Source organism: Amphibalanus amphitrite, unplaced genomic scaffold (assembly GCF_019059575.1).
Source record: "Amphibalanus amphitrite isolate SeventyFive unplaced genomic scaffold, NRLGWU_Aamphi_draft 000806F_arrow, whole genome shotgun sequence".
NCBI lineage: Eukaryota > Metazoa > Arthropoda > Thecostraca > Balanomorpha > Balanidae > Amphibalanus > Amphibalanus amphitrite.
The window spans coordinates 115,722-130,470 of record NW_024882300.1 but is presented as its reverse complement, the minus strand read 5'-3'; the positions used below and the strand labels follow the sequence as shown (position 1 = coordinate 130,470).

General features: G+C 50.3%; 1 protein-coding gene across 2 annotated transcripts; it reads left to right on the top strand.

Moving 5' to 3' along the window:
• The first annotated feature begins 1,547 nt into the window (after positions 1-1,547).
• Positions 1,548-14,445, top strand: LOC122366441. 2 transcript variants are annotated; one of them, XM_043338689.1, is made up of 4 exons: positions 1,549-5,426; positions 5,529-5,659; positions 13,456-13,605; positions 14,069-14,445. In XM_043338689.1, exon 1 carries the CDS (start codon positions 1,559-1,561, stop codon positions 5,285-5,287), a length of 3,729 nt encoding a protein of 1,242 aa, XP_043194624.1. In that variant the 5' UTR covers positions 1,549-1,558; the 3' UTR covers positions 5,288-5,426; positions 5,529-5,659; positions 13,456-13,605; positions 14,069-14,445. The 2 variants fall into 2 exon arrangements, with proteins under 2 accessions (XP_043194625.1, XP_043194624.1); XM_043338690.1 differs by having other exon boundaries at positions 1,548-5,659; positions 13,456-13,609.
• Positions 14,446-14,749: the final 304 nt, after the last annotated feature.

The window sequence follows — 14,749 nt, the reverse complement described above, 5'->3', positions numbered from 1 at the left end:
CATTTTTAAGGAATTGGATAATGCAAACGACCGACTTATTGAAACGATAAATGAAAACGCACCACATCACGTCATGGACGGCATGCTCGAAGATTGTGATTCATATATGGAAGAAGTCGACTCCGTTCTCGATCGAATGCGAGCAATATACGCCTCTTGTGTTTCCAAATCATCTTCAGAGACGTACAGATCTTCACTAATTCATGTAAAGGCTCTTGATTCACCTCGCTTCGGAGGAAACATTCGAGAATACTCAAATTTTAAGCAAGATTTCACAAGATTAATGGTAAAAACATACGGCAAGGACGCATATGCGCTCCGATCATGTTTATATGGTCCGGCTCTTCAAACCGTTAGAGGAGTCGAAGACGACTACGACAAAATGATTGAACGGTTGGACAAAGTTTTTGGAGATTCGCGAAAATTCGTCGATACCATCATTAGCGACATTAAATCAATTAAGCCCATACACGACGGCGATAGCAAGAAATTCATTTCAATGGTTGACGTTATAGAAAGATGTTGGTTGGACCTTCAGCGAATGGATATGAGTGAAGAAATGGACACTGTTGCGATGGTCAGCATGATAGAGAAATTGCTCCCTCCAGTACAAAAGCGTGAATGGATAATTCATGTGGACACGAATCGTATAAATTCCAAGGGGATGTTCGAAGAGCTTCTGCAATATCTTTTACGCGAAAAACGAGTGATCGAATACACTGAACACGACCTCCGAACCGACAAATCACGAACGCCTCATCCTGCGACTGTAAATCAAATCGATCGACCGTCTACATCACATTCATCTCATCGACCCTATAATCATTACGCACCTGTCCAGACGCAAGATAATCAAAATCATTCCAGTATCGTTTTTACATCACGTCCATGGTGCTGGTTGCATAAAACTAACGGACATTTGATTGAAAATTGTAGCGATTTTTTGAAGATGACGTTTACAGAAAAATTTGAAGCCGCACGAAAATTTGGTGCTTGTTTTAATTGCCTTCGAGCTACCAGACACATAGCTAAAAATTGTTCGGAATCAAACAAGTGTGACGTCATAGAAGCAAATCAAAGATGTGGAAGACGGCACCATCCTCTACTGCACAAAGCATATCTACCGGAACGTAAAGAACCTCAAGCCAGCCAAATTAGTAATGTACAAGTAAAAGAAAATCGTCCTTTGTTGGCAGCTACTGCGGTTCAATGTAACAAGCAGCGAGTTACTGTTATGTGGGACTCTGGAGCGAACATATCTCTTATCACCCACCAGGCAGCTGAACGACTCGGATTACAAGGCAATGAAGTCAGCCTATCCATAGTCAAGGTAGGGGGAGAACTCACGTCATATACCACCAAGGAATACAAAGCGCCTCTCGTTGATCTGGTCGGAAAGATCTGGATAGTGGATGCATACGGAATAGACGATATCACTTCAAATCTCCAGCGCGTGGACATACGGCAAGTTGAGGGCCGGTTCCCTGGTATTGATATTTCGAAATTCACCAAACCTGAAGGAAAAATCGACATGTTGATCGGCGTAGATTTTTGCACAATGATGCCGACAGTTGTAAAAACAGTTGGGAACAGTCAACTGTTAGAAAACCAATTCGGATTCTGTATAAGGGGATCGTTTGGAGCGACGACAGAAGAAACCGAACATACTAATGCGACGATCCGAATCAACTACACGAGCTTCGACCCACACCAAGACGGAATCAAGAGAGAGTCCCCAAAACACATTGTAACCGAATTAGAGAACTTCTTTGAAATTGAAAGTCTCGGTACAAGACATATACCGAAGTGTGGTGGTTGTCGATGCGGAAAATGTATAACCGGAACGCATAATTTCACTTTGAGAGAAGAACATGAGCTGCAAATGATTCGAAGTGGATTGAGATATGATAGTGAAAGCAACAAGTTCACGATTGAATATCCCTGGATCAAAGATCCGAACAATCTCCCAAATAATATAGGAGCAGCAAGAGCAAAGCTACGGTCAATGGAGAATCGATTACAAAGATTAGATCATGATTATCGTAAGGCTTACTGCGATCAAATGACAGACATGGAGAAACGCGGAGTGGCAAGGAAATTATCAAACGAAGAAATTGACAGTTATCAGGGACCGGTGCATTACATTCACCATCATGAAGTGATCAAACAAAATTCGTCGTCTACCCCAATACGTATAGTATTCAACTCATCAGCTTCGTATATGGGCCACGTGCTCAATGAATATTGGGCCAAAGGACCGGATTTTATAAACAATTTATATGGTATACTTCTGCGATTCAGGGAATATCCAGTAGCTATCACGGCAGACATCTCGAAGATGTATAACTCTATACAGCTCTCAACGCGCGATCAACATGTCCACCGATACCTCTGGCGCGATATGGATAAAAATCGAGAGCCGGATCATTATATTCTGACGGCCGTTCCATTCGGTGACCGGCCAAGTGGCACTATCGCGTTAACCGCTCTCCATACAATAGCAGAGAGGTTCAGAGGACAGTATCCAGAAGCAGCTGCCATGATCACTAGAAACAGCTATGTGGATGACTTGGTGCACTCAGTTCATAATCCAGACGAGGCTCTAGCAATCGCCTCACAGGTGCAAGATATTCTAGCAAGTGGCAACTTCATGATCAAATATTGGACAATTTCGGGGCAAATTGAATTGAATGATGCAAACATTCGTGTGTCAAACGAAAGCAATGAAAGGATACTTGGAATGTTATGGAAGCCAGCGACTGACTGGTTTGCGTTTGAAATGAAACTTAACCTTACAAAAGAAGAAAAGATCACCATCAGCTCGAATCCGTCCATGGAGGAAATATTACGCGTGATACCGCCCGTGTTGACACGAAGGATGTTGTTACGGCAGACAGCAACCATCTTTGACCCACTCGGCCTCATTGTACCCTTCACCATTCAAGGTAAAGTTTTGATGAGAAAACTTATAACCCGTCAAGTCCCAAATCAGCAGCTTGACTGGGACGAGTCCATACCAGAAGAATGCAAAGGCGAGTGGATCACTTACTTAGCGGATATGTTTAGACTGAACCGCATACATTTTACAAGATGTCTACAGCCCCCAGACGCAGACAGCGATCCAATCCTCATCATCTTTTCCGACGCCAGCTCACAGGCCTACGGAGCGTGTGCATACGCCCGATGGAAGCTTAAATCTGGACAATACAAGACCTGTTTAATAACAGCAAAAAGCAAAATATCACCTAACCGTCAGCTCAGTATTCCGAGGTTGGAGTTATGTGGAGCTGTGTTAGCCTGTCGTTTAGGTCAAACGATTTTGAAAGAAATGACTTACAAGTTTCAGGAAGTTTTATACGTGGTCGATTCAATGATTGTTCGGTCACAAATACAAAGGCAGTCATACGGATTCGGGACGTTCGTGGCAACCCGCATCGCAGAAATACAAGAGAAATCAAGTCCAACTGAATGGTGGTGGACCGGAGGTCGCAACAATCCGGCTGACCTGACGACCAGATATACCAAGCTGGAGGAGCTGGACGTGAATAGTGTGTGGCAATCAGGACCACAGTTCTTGAATTTTCCGAGAGAATCGTGGCCCATGAGCCAAAAGCTGTATGAACACGAATTGCCCGACAGTATCGTCGTCAATCTCACGACGATTGGAACCAACACTGCCAGGCACGACATTTGCAATGACATTGCAATTGAAAATTTCAGCAGCTATGATAAACTTATCAGAGTCACTGCGAGATTGTTGAGCATTGTGGAATCGGATACAAGATCCCTGAAGAGCATCGGCAAACCATTGACAGTGGAAGTTCTATCAAAGGCCGAGGAATTATGGATCAGACAAGCTCAAAGAACAATTTTGGAAAACTGGCAAGTTCGGTTTAGGAGGCTCGGTCCTAGCCTAACGGATGACGGTATCATCATTGTAGGAAGTCGCATTGCCAACTGGCTCAAGGAGAATTGGAATCGAGATTGTTACACGCTTCTACCATCAAATCACCCGTTAACACATCTGATCGTCCGCAAAATCCACTGCCGGGATCATGGCGGTATTGATAGCACGCTAGCACAGTTACAGACGAAATTCTGGGTGCCGGGAGCGAGACGAGTGATTAAAAGCATCAGGCGAGAGTGCATCGTGTGTAGAAGGCTTTTTGATAAGCCTTCACCTCAAGTGATGGGACCGGTCAATCCCAACAGACTCAAACCCAGTCCTGCATTTCACCATACAGCGCTAGACATGTTCGGCCCCTTTTTGATAAAGGATACAGTGAAAAGAAGAACAACAACCAAGACATATGGAGTGCTGTTTACGTGCCTGTCCTCAAGAGCATCGTACATAGATTTGGTAGAGGGTTACAGCACGCAGGATTTTCTCCTGACGCTTCGCCGCTTCGCAACGATTCGCGGGTATCCTGCCACCATATATTCAGATGCCGGTTCGCAACTAACGGCTGCCAGCAGGGAAATTCAAGACATGACCAATCAGTGGAATGTCAATGAGTTGGTGGATGCTGGAGTCAACCACGGCTTGACATGGAAATTTACCAAGTCGGCAGATGCCCCTTGGGAGAACGGATGCAGCGAGTCCCTCATTCGCCTTATCAAACGGGCATTGGCGATAGCAGTGGGTGATAGCAAACTGACTTTCAGTGAGCTGCAGACAGTCCTTTTCGAAGTAGCGAACATCCTGAATCAGCGACCAATTGGAAGAAAACCGGGAGCGGATCCACTCAGTGGTGCTTATCTGTCACCAAATGATCTCTTGCTTGGACGCACGGGCATCGACGCACCACAAGGGGAATGGCCTGAAACATCGAGGTTGGCAAGCCGATTCTTATTTTTGCAAAGGATCGTTACAACATTCTGGAAGAAGTGGTACCGGGATTACTTCACACAAATGATTGTTCGACAAAAATGGCACATCCAACAGCGAAATTTTCAAGTCGGAGACATCGTGATTGTCCAAGAGGACAACCCCGCGCGCGCGACTTGGAGGATGGCAGAAATAAGCAAGATCGAACCGAGTTCTGATGGATTGGTCAGGGATGTTACCCTGAGATACAAGCCACTGACAAGCGGATCAGAGTACAACGGACGGCCAGACATACTCATCAAACGATCGACACACCGCCTGATACTGATCATCGAAACAGACGAACGCACTCCGGGCGCCCCGGAGCCTCAGCGTGACCCCAGCGTGACCTCGGGACCTCATCGTGACCCCAGCGTGACCCTGGGACCTCAGCGTGGGGGGAGTGTATCGAGCGACTGATTGAGCGAACGACGACTCCTCGTTCGGCAGAGAAACGACCTGAATTTTTGTCACGAGCATCGCCAAAACTTTTCTCCCTTTCTTGTGCTCATTTATTTTCGGTCGCAACTTATATTTTGGTGGAAACAGGCGCACTGTAGTATGTATTGGATTCTTATGACTTTGTTAAATTATTCAATAATTCGTTTAATTCATCGGTGTGTCATCTGGTACTGACGTCCTATTCTGTTCTTCGTTTCAGGATGAAATTTATTATGAACCTTTTTGATTTTGTTGATTTTCTTTGAAATAAATTACACATCTCGGTGCAACAAGTTTTGGATTTTTGCTGGCAATACAGTAGGGAAAGGTGGAATGAGACGGCCTTCTCTGGTAAGACGAACCACCATCTACCAAATAGGTTTTTGAAACGCTCGCGAGATCAGTTCAATGGTAACTCCCTCCCCCCCCCCCCCCCCACACACACACACAAACGATCGAAAAGAAACTCATGTTTCTCTCGAGGCTCATTTATTTGTCCACGGCAGCAATACGCTCGATCATTTTTTTTCATTTCACGGCGCAGTTTTCGTCCTGTCTTGCCGTCAATGGCCAAAGCCAGGACGCGCCGCACACCGGCCGGATTCATGTCCGGCCACCCTCGGAGTCGAACCCGCAGCTCGGCGGCCGTCCCCTCGGTAGTGGCAGTCGCCAGGGAAGCCTCCTCGAGTTGGCGACGTAGTGCCGCCAGTTCGACCTCCCTGGAGGCCGAGAGGACCTCGGCAGCCTCCAGCTGCTGCGACATGGCGGACAGCGCCGCCGCCTCCCGGGCCAGGCGGGCCTCCAATAGGGCTTCCCGCTCGCCGGCTGCCCGCAGCCGTCTCTCTATATCGTGGACTTTCCTGGCGGACGACCGGCGCTCCCGCTGGAGTGAGCGGGTTATTCCTTGAAGGAGTTCCATGAATGCAGCCCTAGCCTCCTCCGTGAGCTCAATGAAGGGAGACGGCAGTTTTATCGCCGCCCGCAGCAGCAGGAACGGAGTGAATATCCTCCCGTTCCGTGTCCAATCTATGTACCGGGCACCGTGGTCCCGTAGAATGCGGGCACACGTATTGACGACCCTGAGGAGTGAATAAATGCACCGGCGTTAGGAGCGATCGACCAGACGGAACAAACCAGTGGTTAGATAACCGGAAATGTTCACATCGTGAAGTGGAAAAAAGTAAACATAATGAAAGAAGCGATTTAGAGGCTACGCTTTTCAAGCAAACCAAAGGTGTTCTTGGCTCTTGCGCCTGGTCACGGAAGCACCACCGTCCAAACTCGACAAGGCACGTGACGCATATTTATTTTACGGAACACTCTACATACAGTCATTTGGATACCATTTTTTTTTTTGCAACTGTATCACAATTTTGACATCCACCAGCAAGCGTGACTGCCTGGTGCGGCAGGGCGATGCAAGCGACCCGTCGGCCGGGGCCCTAACGACGTCGGCGCGTAGACCGACCATCCACTGGAAACCGATGATTCCCAGTGGATCGAGTCTGGCCAGGTTAGGGCCGAAGTAAAGAGCCCACCAGGCGGCCGCCTCAGAGACGGCCAGCGCGTAGCGCCGCCATTCGTGGATCAACTCCTGCAAACACAACGTAACTGCGGTTAGCGAAAGATGGTACGGGGCTTATCTTATATCTGTAAGAATCTTGGTCCCGAGGGTTTACATAATGATGCATACAGAAACTAATTAAAGGCATTGACGTCTGAGCTCAGATGCTAGGTCGGCGGCCGGTTCCTCGGCAGCGACAGTCGCCATGTCGACCTCTTCCAGTTGGCGACCCAGCGCCGCCAACTCGGCCTCTCTGGCGGCAGAGACGGGACGGGTGTCGGGACAGAGACGGGACGGGTGTCGGGACAGAGACGGGTGTCTGTCAACCTGTCTGTATGTTTTTTTTTTGTCTCTGTCTCGGCCTCTGTCTGCGTTCTCCCTCTCTCTCTCTCTCTCTCTCTCTCTCTCTCTCTCTCTCTCTCTCTCTCTCTCTCTCTCTCTCTCTCTCTCTCTCTCTCTCTCTCTCTCTCTCCCTCCCTCTCTCCTCTCTCCCTCTCTCCATCTCTCTCCATCTCTCTCCATCTCTCTCCCCCTCTCCCTCCCTCTCCCTCCCTCTCCCTCCCTCTCCCTCCCTCTCCCTCCCTCTCCCTCCGTCTCCCTCTCTCTCCCTCTCTCTCTCCCTCTCCCTCTCCCTCTCCCTCTCTCTCTCTCTCTCTCTCTCTCTCTCTCTCTCTCTCTCTCTCTCTCTCTCTCTCTCTCTCTCTCTCTCTCTCTCTCTCTCTCTCTCTCTCTCTCTCTCTCTCTCCCTTCCCTCCCTAACCTCGCCGCTATTGGCACGGCATCCATCCCGACCTTCGGCCCAAGTGTTGTACCGCGCGGTGATTTGTTAGGTTCTCCGATATTTCGTACCAAGAAAGGAAAGAAATGAGTCAGTGCGTGCCGAGCGCCAAAACCGTCAGGCTGGGGGACGAGAAGATATCTAAGGTATAAATCGAGTTGTTCGAGCGCGTTGAGTCAGAAGCTTAACCCGCGCCCTGCTGGGGGGGGGTGTTTGAACACCCCCCCTTGTGGTTTTTCGCGAATATCTCAAAAACGGCGGCGCGGAGCGCCGCCGTTTTTGGTACACCTTATCATACATCAATTCTACACATGTTATGAAAATTTCAGACCAAGGTCATTCAAGGTCAGGTCACCAGGTCACTTGAAGTGACCTCACCTCATAAAAAGTTTCAATGTCTGTCATAGCTACACCGAGTGACCGATCGCTTTGAAACTTTCAGCGATTGCTAAGAGCAATAGCATGTACAAAATGTATATCTCAGAATTTTGATATCGATGACCTAAGGTCAGGTCAATTTTGCGACCTCCCCATTATAAGTCAATGGGAGAAAACTGAAATGCGCCTCTTTTGGACGAAAGACATTACAAACACTCCCAAACACTGAATTACAAGTGGTTCAGACACGCTGAGCATAAAAATGTTGTCCGTGACCCCTGTTTATGCCCTGAGGTCATCTTAGGTCACGAATGGTATCTAACAGTTTTTCGCAAATAACTTTTGATAGAGGCATGCTAGAGCGATGAAAACGCCTTAGCTGTGTTCATCTCGACGATACGGATCGACTGATATGCAACATGACCCTTTCCGGTCAGGTCATGACCTTGACCTGAGGTCAAATTTTCAAGTTGACCTTTCAAGGTCAAGTCATAGTTCATTCGATGCGTCTTGACGAGAGGAACACGATGCCGCTAAAAGTAAGCTCGTACAAGGCTTGGGTCAAAAGTTATTGCAGAAAAACTGTTTCCGAAAAAATCGGCTATTTTTGCAGTTTTTGCCCCCTGCAGGCAAAACCGTTGACGTTAGGTCAAATCTGAGGGAATTACTCAGAAAGGGCGTTAATAGGGCTATCGAATGCGCTTTTCCGCGGCGCTGTAGCTCTATTGGTTCCCGAGTTATGCGTTGGCTTCTTGGAAATTGTCGACATTCGACCTGGAAATCGGCGAAATTTTGCCTTCAATGACCTCTGGTGACCTGACCTTTGACCTGACCAAAAAATTGACCGAAGTGATTTCCTCCTTATTTTTGACGCTCTTTCGAACGCCGCCTTCCGCGTATCGCTACGTGGCCCAGGAGCCGAGTTAGAAGGGGGGGGGGGGTGTTCAAACACCCCCCCCCAGCAGGGCGTGGAAATCCAGGACCCCCAGCGGGGCGCGGGTTAATATGCCGCAGTTTCTCTCAGAAACCTCCCCAAGTCATTCTTCCGTTGAGTCCTGCCAGATGGACCCTCCAAAATCGACAAGACACATGGCGCGGGTTTATTAAAAAAAAGCAGGGAACACTATCACGCACAAAAACGCACACACTTTGCAGCCGTGCTACCATTGGGGCGGGGCGCCCGTCTGGTACGGCACCGGCGGTCGCACCAGCCTCGCCAAAGGCGAGACTAACGATCCCTCGGCCGGGGCCCTCACGATGTCGGCCCCTAGGCCGACCATCCACTGGAAGCCTACGACTCCCAGTGGGTCGAGACCGGCCAGGTGGGGGCCGAAATAGAGGGCCCACCGGGCGGCCGCCTCCGACACGGCCAGCGCATAGCGCCGCCACTCGCGGATCAACTCCTGCAAACACAACGTAACTGCGGTTAGCGAAAGATGGTCTGGGGAAGAATCTTGGTCAGGGGCTTACATAACGGTACCCGCCCCGGAACGGACGGTGTCGGTGTCTGAATTATCAAACTTATCGAAGCGCAACTGATCGTGATTATGGAGTCTGGGAATGTTCCGGCTGGCTGTTGAACGGTCAGCGGCTCTAAGGGAGTCTGGGCCAGGAAAGAAATCCCTTCCAACACGTCTGTCACGAGGAATAACCAAACTACTGACCGCACTAGGGCCAGCTAAAAACACAAGAATACATTACGGCCCGGGTGAGCGCGACCATTGCGGATTGAGTGCACTCACCTCCCGGGTTAGGAGCTCCGGGTCGAATCAGAATGGCTGCGGCGACGGCGGGCCACTCGCAGAGCTGTAGCTGGGGGGGGGGGGGGAGGAGTCTTCCCTCCCAGTGCTCTGTGAATAAACCGCGGAAAATTTACCGCTTTCGTAAGACTGGGAATCCGTGACTAAATGGGAGGGCATATCGCGACTCACACACGCTCGTCAACTCAACACAAATGGATCGTCTAGAGGGATAATTCATTTAACAACTTCCGCGCAGTGCGGCGCACGTAATGGGTCATTGGGTGCACACTGCACGCCGGCCGCTGCCTCCACACACCGGCGGAGTAGTAGCGGCTGATGTGCTGGACGCGCCGCCACCTCGGCCGTCAGCCGGGCGACTTGGGCCTCAAAGTCCAGAATCTGGGCCCGAGCCTCCTCAGTCACTCAGGGCCTCAGCCTTGGTCTCGGTGGAGGTGAGGGCGAGCCTCCTTATCATCTACCTGGGCTTCCAGCGCTGTAGCGCGTGCCTGGAGAATGGCGATTTCCGCCCCCGCCCGACGCTCTGCGGCCCGCAGGGCGGCCTCTGCGTCGGCAGCGCCGAGGCGGGCTGCTATGGGCCTGGCTATTGGCCTCTCGTGCCCGTCTCCGCTCCTTTCCGATGGCCATCTCGGCCGATAGGAGACGGGCGCCCAATTCGTCGGCTCGGTCGGCGAGGCGCGCCCGAGCGGTTTCGGATAGGTCCCGAAAGGGCGGAGGTAACAGGAGGGCGGCCCGCAGTACCTCCATTGAGGCCGGCCCATCCTGTTTTGTGGCCCAGTGGGCGTATTCAGCGCCGTGCCCCCGAAGGACCGTTGCGCATATATTCACGATCCTGTAGACAGACAGACCGGCGTATGGGAGATCAGAATACAACACTAGATTTGAATCGAATACGGGATTAGAAGGGGACGTTAAATTAGAAAAAGCACAAAAAATTATTAAATTAAACAAATCACTGGAACACAACATGTGCGTGAATAAAGTGACGCAGGAAGGAGGAGGCAGTAAAACAGCACTAATCATGACTTACCTCGACAAGAATTCGTCGCCCGTGTGCCGGTCCGGATGCACATGACCTTGTAAGCGCCGGACAAGCCTTGCCAGATTGGTCCGGAATTCCGGGCTTGAGTTCACTGCGCCTATGTCAATACCGAGAACCAATTCCGGCAGCCACCGTAGCGGGTCCTGCTCGTGGCAGAGGACGGCAAGGTCCAGCACAGGCGGGGCGGCGGGAGCTTCTCCGGCGGGGACTGACTCAGCCATCGCAGAATGGAATGGTACAAATGATGTGGCCGACCCGAGAGATTCTTATCATTCATCCGTTTCAGAGAGATTCTCACCCGGACGAAACCATTGGTAGACGTGACCGAGCGGGCCCGGTATTGGTCCCGGGAGGGCGGCGCGGAAGGCGCCCACCAATGAGGGGCGAGCGGGTTCCGGGTGCCGCCCCAGGGAACCCTCTGAATAGTTAATCACCCGGGCGGGTTTGAAAAAACGACGTAGCGGCTACGCTAAGTCGTGTAAGGGAATTAACCCTCGCATGTGTGCGGCGTTTGCCAGCTTCTAATGTGTAGGGGGGGGGGGGTCGGTTGGACCCCCCCCCCCTTGCCGTTTGGCCCCTGATCGAGCTAGAGCTTCGCGGAAAAAACGAGCGTGTTGCCCGTGACGAGAGGAAGCCGATGATACCCAATTTTAAGGTCCTAGGTCATTGGTTGACCTTCCAGGTCAGGTCAATGACCCAAAGTCGGGAAAATCGGGACCTGTTAGAAAGTCGTAAAGTGTGCCTGCTAAGGGGTTTTTCGGGGTGCTGATCACGAATATCGTGTTAGTTTTGATCACAGATGATGTCTTGAAGCATTTAGACCAGGTCGGGTCAGGTCAGGTCAGGTCAACCAGTAGGCGTCGTGACGGGTATTCGTAGTACGTGTCAACCGCCTCTGACAGCTTCGTAACATGTTACGAAGTCACCAAAAGTACTTCGTAAATGTTCAAATGGTTGCTAAATTCGAATTCAGCTCCAAAAACTAGCCTAGAAACATGTAAAACTCGAAAAAGTGACCCGAGGTCACCCGAGGTCACCAAAGGTCAATGACCTGACCTGACCTTCAGGTGACCTTGACACACACGGGAGTAACATCAAATCACATGTTTGAACGTTTGAAACCACGAAAAGCTTGCAAACACGCGGCTAGTGCGAGCCGACATACGCGAAATCGCGATTCCGGCCAAACATGGTCTCGGAAAAGAGGTCACAGGTCAAAGGTCATTTGGGTCAGGGTCATGAAATTTTCAGGGTAGGTGTAAAATTGATCAATGCGAGGGTACTGAAAGTTTCGTCGCGATCGGCCGCTTTTTACGCGAGTTATTCGCGAAAAACCATGGGGGGGTCCATCCGACCCCCCCCCCCCCCCTACACATGCGAGGGTTAACCCTCGCCGGCCGAGGGGGGGGGGGCGGGCCCATAGGTTTTTTTTCCACGATAGCTCCGAACACACTGGAGATAGAGAGCTGAAACTTGGCATACCTGACCTTTGATTCAAGCCAGATCTTTTGACATCAACCGCAGTTTTGGGTCAGGTCAGGTCACTGACCTATGACGTCATAAATGAACCTCTGCACGGTCTTCAGATGTCGCAACTTCGCAACGCCCTCACTGCCAGAGGAGATGTCACAGGGAAATGAAACTTGCAGGATCCTGTATCCGTTATGAGTCTCACAATTTGTATCTCTCTGATTTTTCCTAAAGGTCATATGAGGTCAGGTCATTTTCGTGACCTCACCATTACCTATAGGTAAGTCAATGGGGAAAAATGAAAACTGCTATTCTGGCGCCGGGAAGATCTCCAACTATCTCAAGCACACAGAATCGTGATTTGATGCACTCCTTGTAAGGTCAGATGCGTCACTTTTGCAATGTTGACCTTGCGTGACGTCATTTATGACGTCATCAAGGTCAAATTAGTTTTTCGTCAATAACTCTTGATCAAATTGAGCTAGCGAGTCGCGGAAGCCACCAATGGACTCAGGAAGACCTGCCGAATCGAATGATATGCGACATGACCTCTTTCGACCAACTTCGTGACCTGGGGGTGCTGACCTGACCTTGACCTGAGGTCAACACCCCAAGTTGACCTGACCCGAACAAAAAGTATATCGTTCGACGCGCCTGAGCAAGGCGAACACGATGCTGCCAAAATCGCGGCTCTACGGCCGTTTTTTGCGAAGTTATTCAACAAAAACTGAACCGTACCTTGGGGCACTTGACCTGACCTCAGAGGTCACCGGTTGACCTAGGACCTTAACATCGGGTACCAATCTCTGCGTCTCGTAACGGCGCACACGCTCGTTTTTCCGTGACGCGCTAGCTCCACCAGGGGCGAAACGGCGAGGGGGGTCGTACCCGCCCCCCCCCCCTCGGCCTGTATGTAGAAAACCAATAGGTCCGGCGAGGGTTAAACGTCATTTTCTCAACCTCTCTGACCTGACCTGGTATCAGTGTCCTCGAATAGCAAAATATGTGTTTTATGGACAATCAGACACCGCCGTTTTGAACTTGGCGCATCATGACGCTCCGCCTGCGCACCTTTCCACTCACATCTCGTGTTTTGTCCATGTGTCCCGTGTTGGCAATTGTGCTGGCTTGTTTTGTGTCTGGGCTGCTCGGCAGGTTCTGCTGCCGAGTCCTGTCGCAGATGGTCGGTGGACGATCAGCGTGGGAAAGGCTGTGAAGCATTAGCAGCGTGGAGCCGAACAGCTTAGTTCCACCTCGACTTCCATCTGCATGCATATCAGAAGATGATGATGAGAAAGGATGATGGTAGGTATAAGTCACGGTGAGGGGTGCCAAATCGCTACCTTCATTTGCTTATTAGGCGTTTTTTTACGATAATATACCATCCTCGACTCGACATTTATGAGCCTCCTGACAGGTATGGTTGCGGTTGGTGGCAGGCCGTAGCCAGGCGAAGTCAGCGAGGGGACCGGCCGTGCGCGGCTTTGTGCGCACGTTAAACTTTGGACTCTAAATTCTGCCATAGAATCGGAATTGCGCGATCGGAGGGTAGAGGGCAGGGTCATCGCAACAAGCTTCGCTTAGCGGTGGCTCTGTCCTTGTGATTCCTTCCCATCAAAAGGTTCGGACTAAATTATTTAAAAAAATCCTACTCCAATTTTCAAGGTTTGTTGCTGTGAATATTAAATGACATTTTTCTATCATTCATGTCACGACCAGCTGTCTCCATTCTCCAGCCGTTGAAAACGAATGCCCCTTGTGCCCCCAGAGATCCCTGAGCTGAAGTGTCCAGCTCGGCCGGCCCAGAGCGGGTGTAGTGCTGCCACCTGTACAGTACGATCAGCGCTGGCAGCGTCACCTGTGAACCGATACTGGAACCAGACCGGACCGGAGAGCTTCCTGTGGCACAGGGGCCGGGGCCGGGCCCGGCGCGGCGCGGCGGTACACCAGGATGATGCTGTACCGCATTGCGCGCTTCGATTGGGCATTCGGTGTGTGCTTTCGGTGTGTGCTTCGGTTATTTTATATGGTGATGGTGAAACATCATATTGTAAGTTCTATACAACCTACGGGCTTCAGCTGTAGGTATGTGCTTAGGAACCTATTTTGTTAGTACCTAAATGCCAATAAAATGTTATTTGTGTTTATCGTATGTCGCTGTGAAAAGGGTTATTGGGGATTGAAATGAAAGAGAATTGCGTTTTAAATTATCAAGTGGGCACCCATGTACCTTTTAACTAATCTCACAGCAATGTGATTGTAGTAAGCCAACACAGATACACTAGGTACCTATGGTAAAGACTTATCATAAGATGACTTAGTTAGGTATGCAGGCTGCAGATGTTGTCACTTGTCTCCTAATCATCTTTAACCCGCGCCCCACTGGGGTCTGCGTATAACACGCCCTACTGGGGGGGGGGGGGCTATTCATAGCCCCCCCTCCTAACTC

What these genes read in the sequence shown, in the direction of transcription:
- LOC122366441 (XM_043338690.1), top strand. Translation starts at nt 1,559, where the DNA reads ATGATGCCGACAGTTGTAAAAACAGTTGGGAACAGTCAACTGTTAGAA.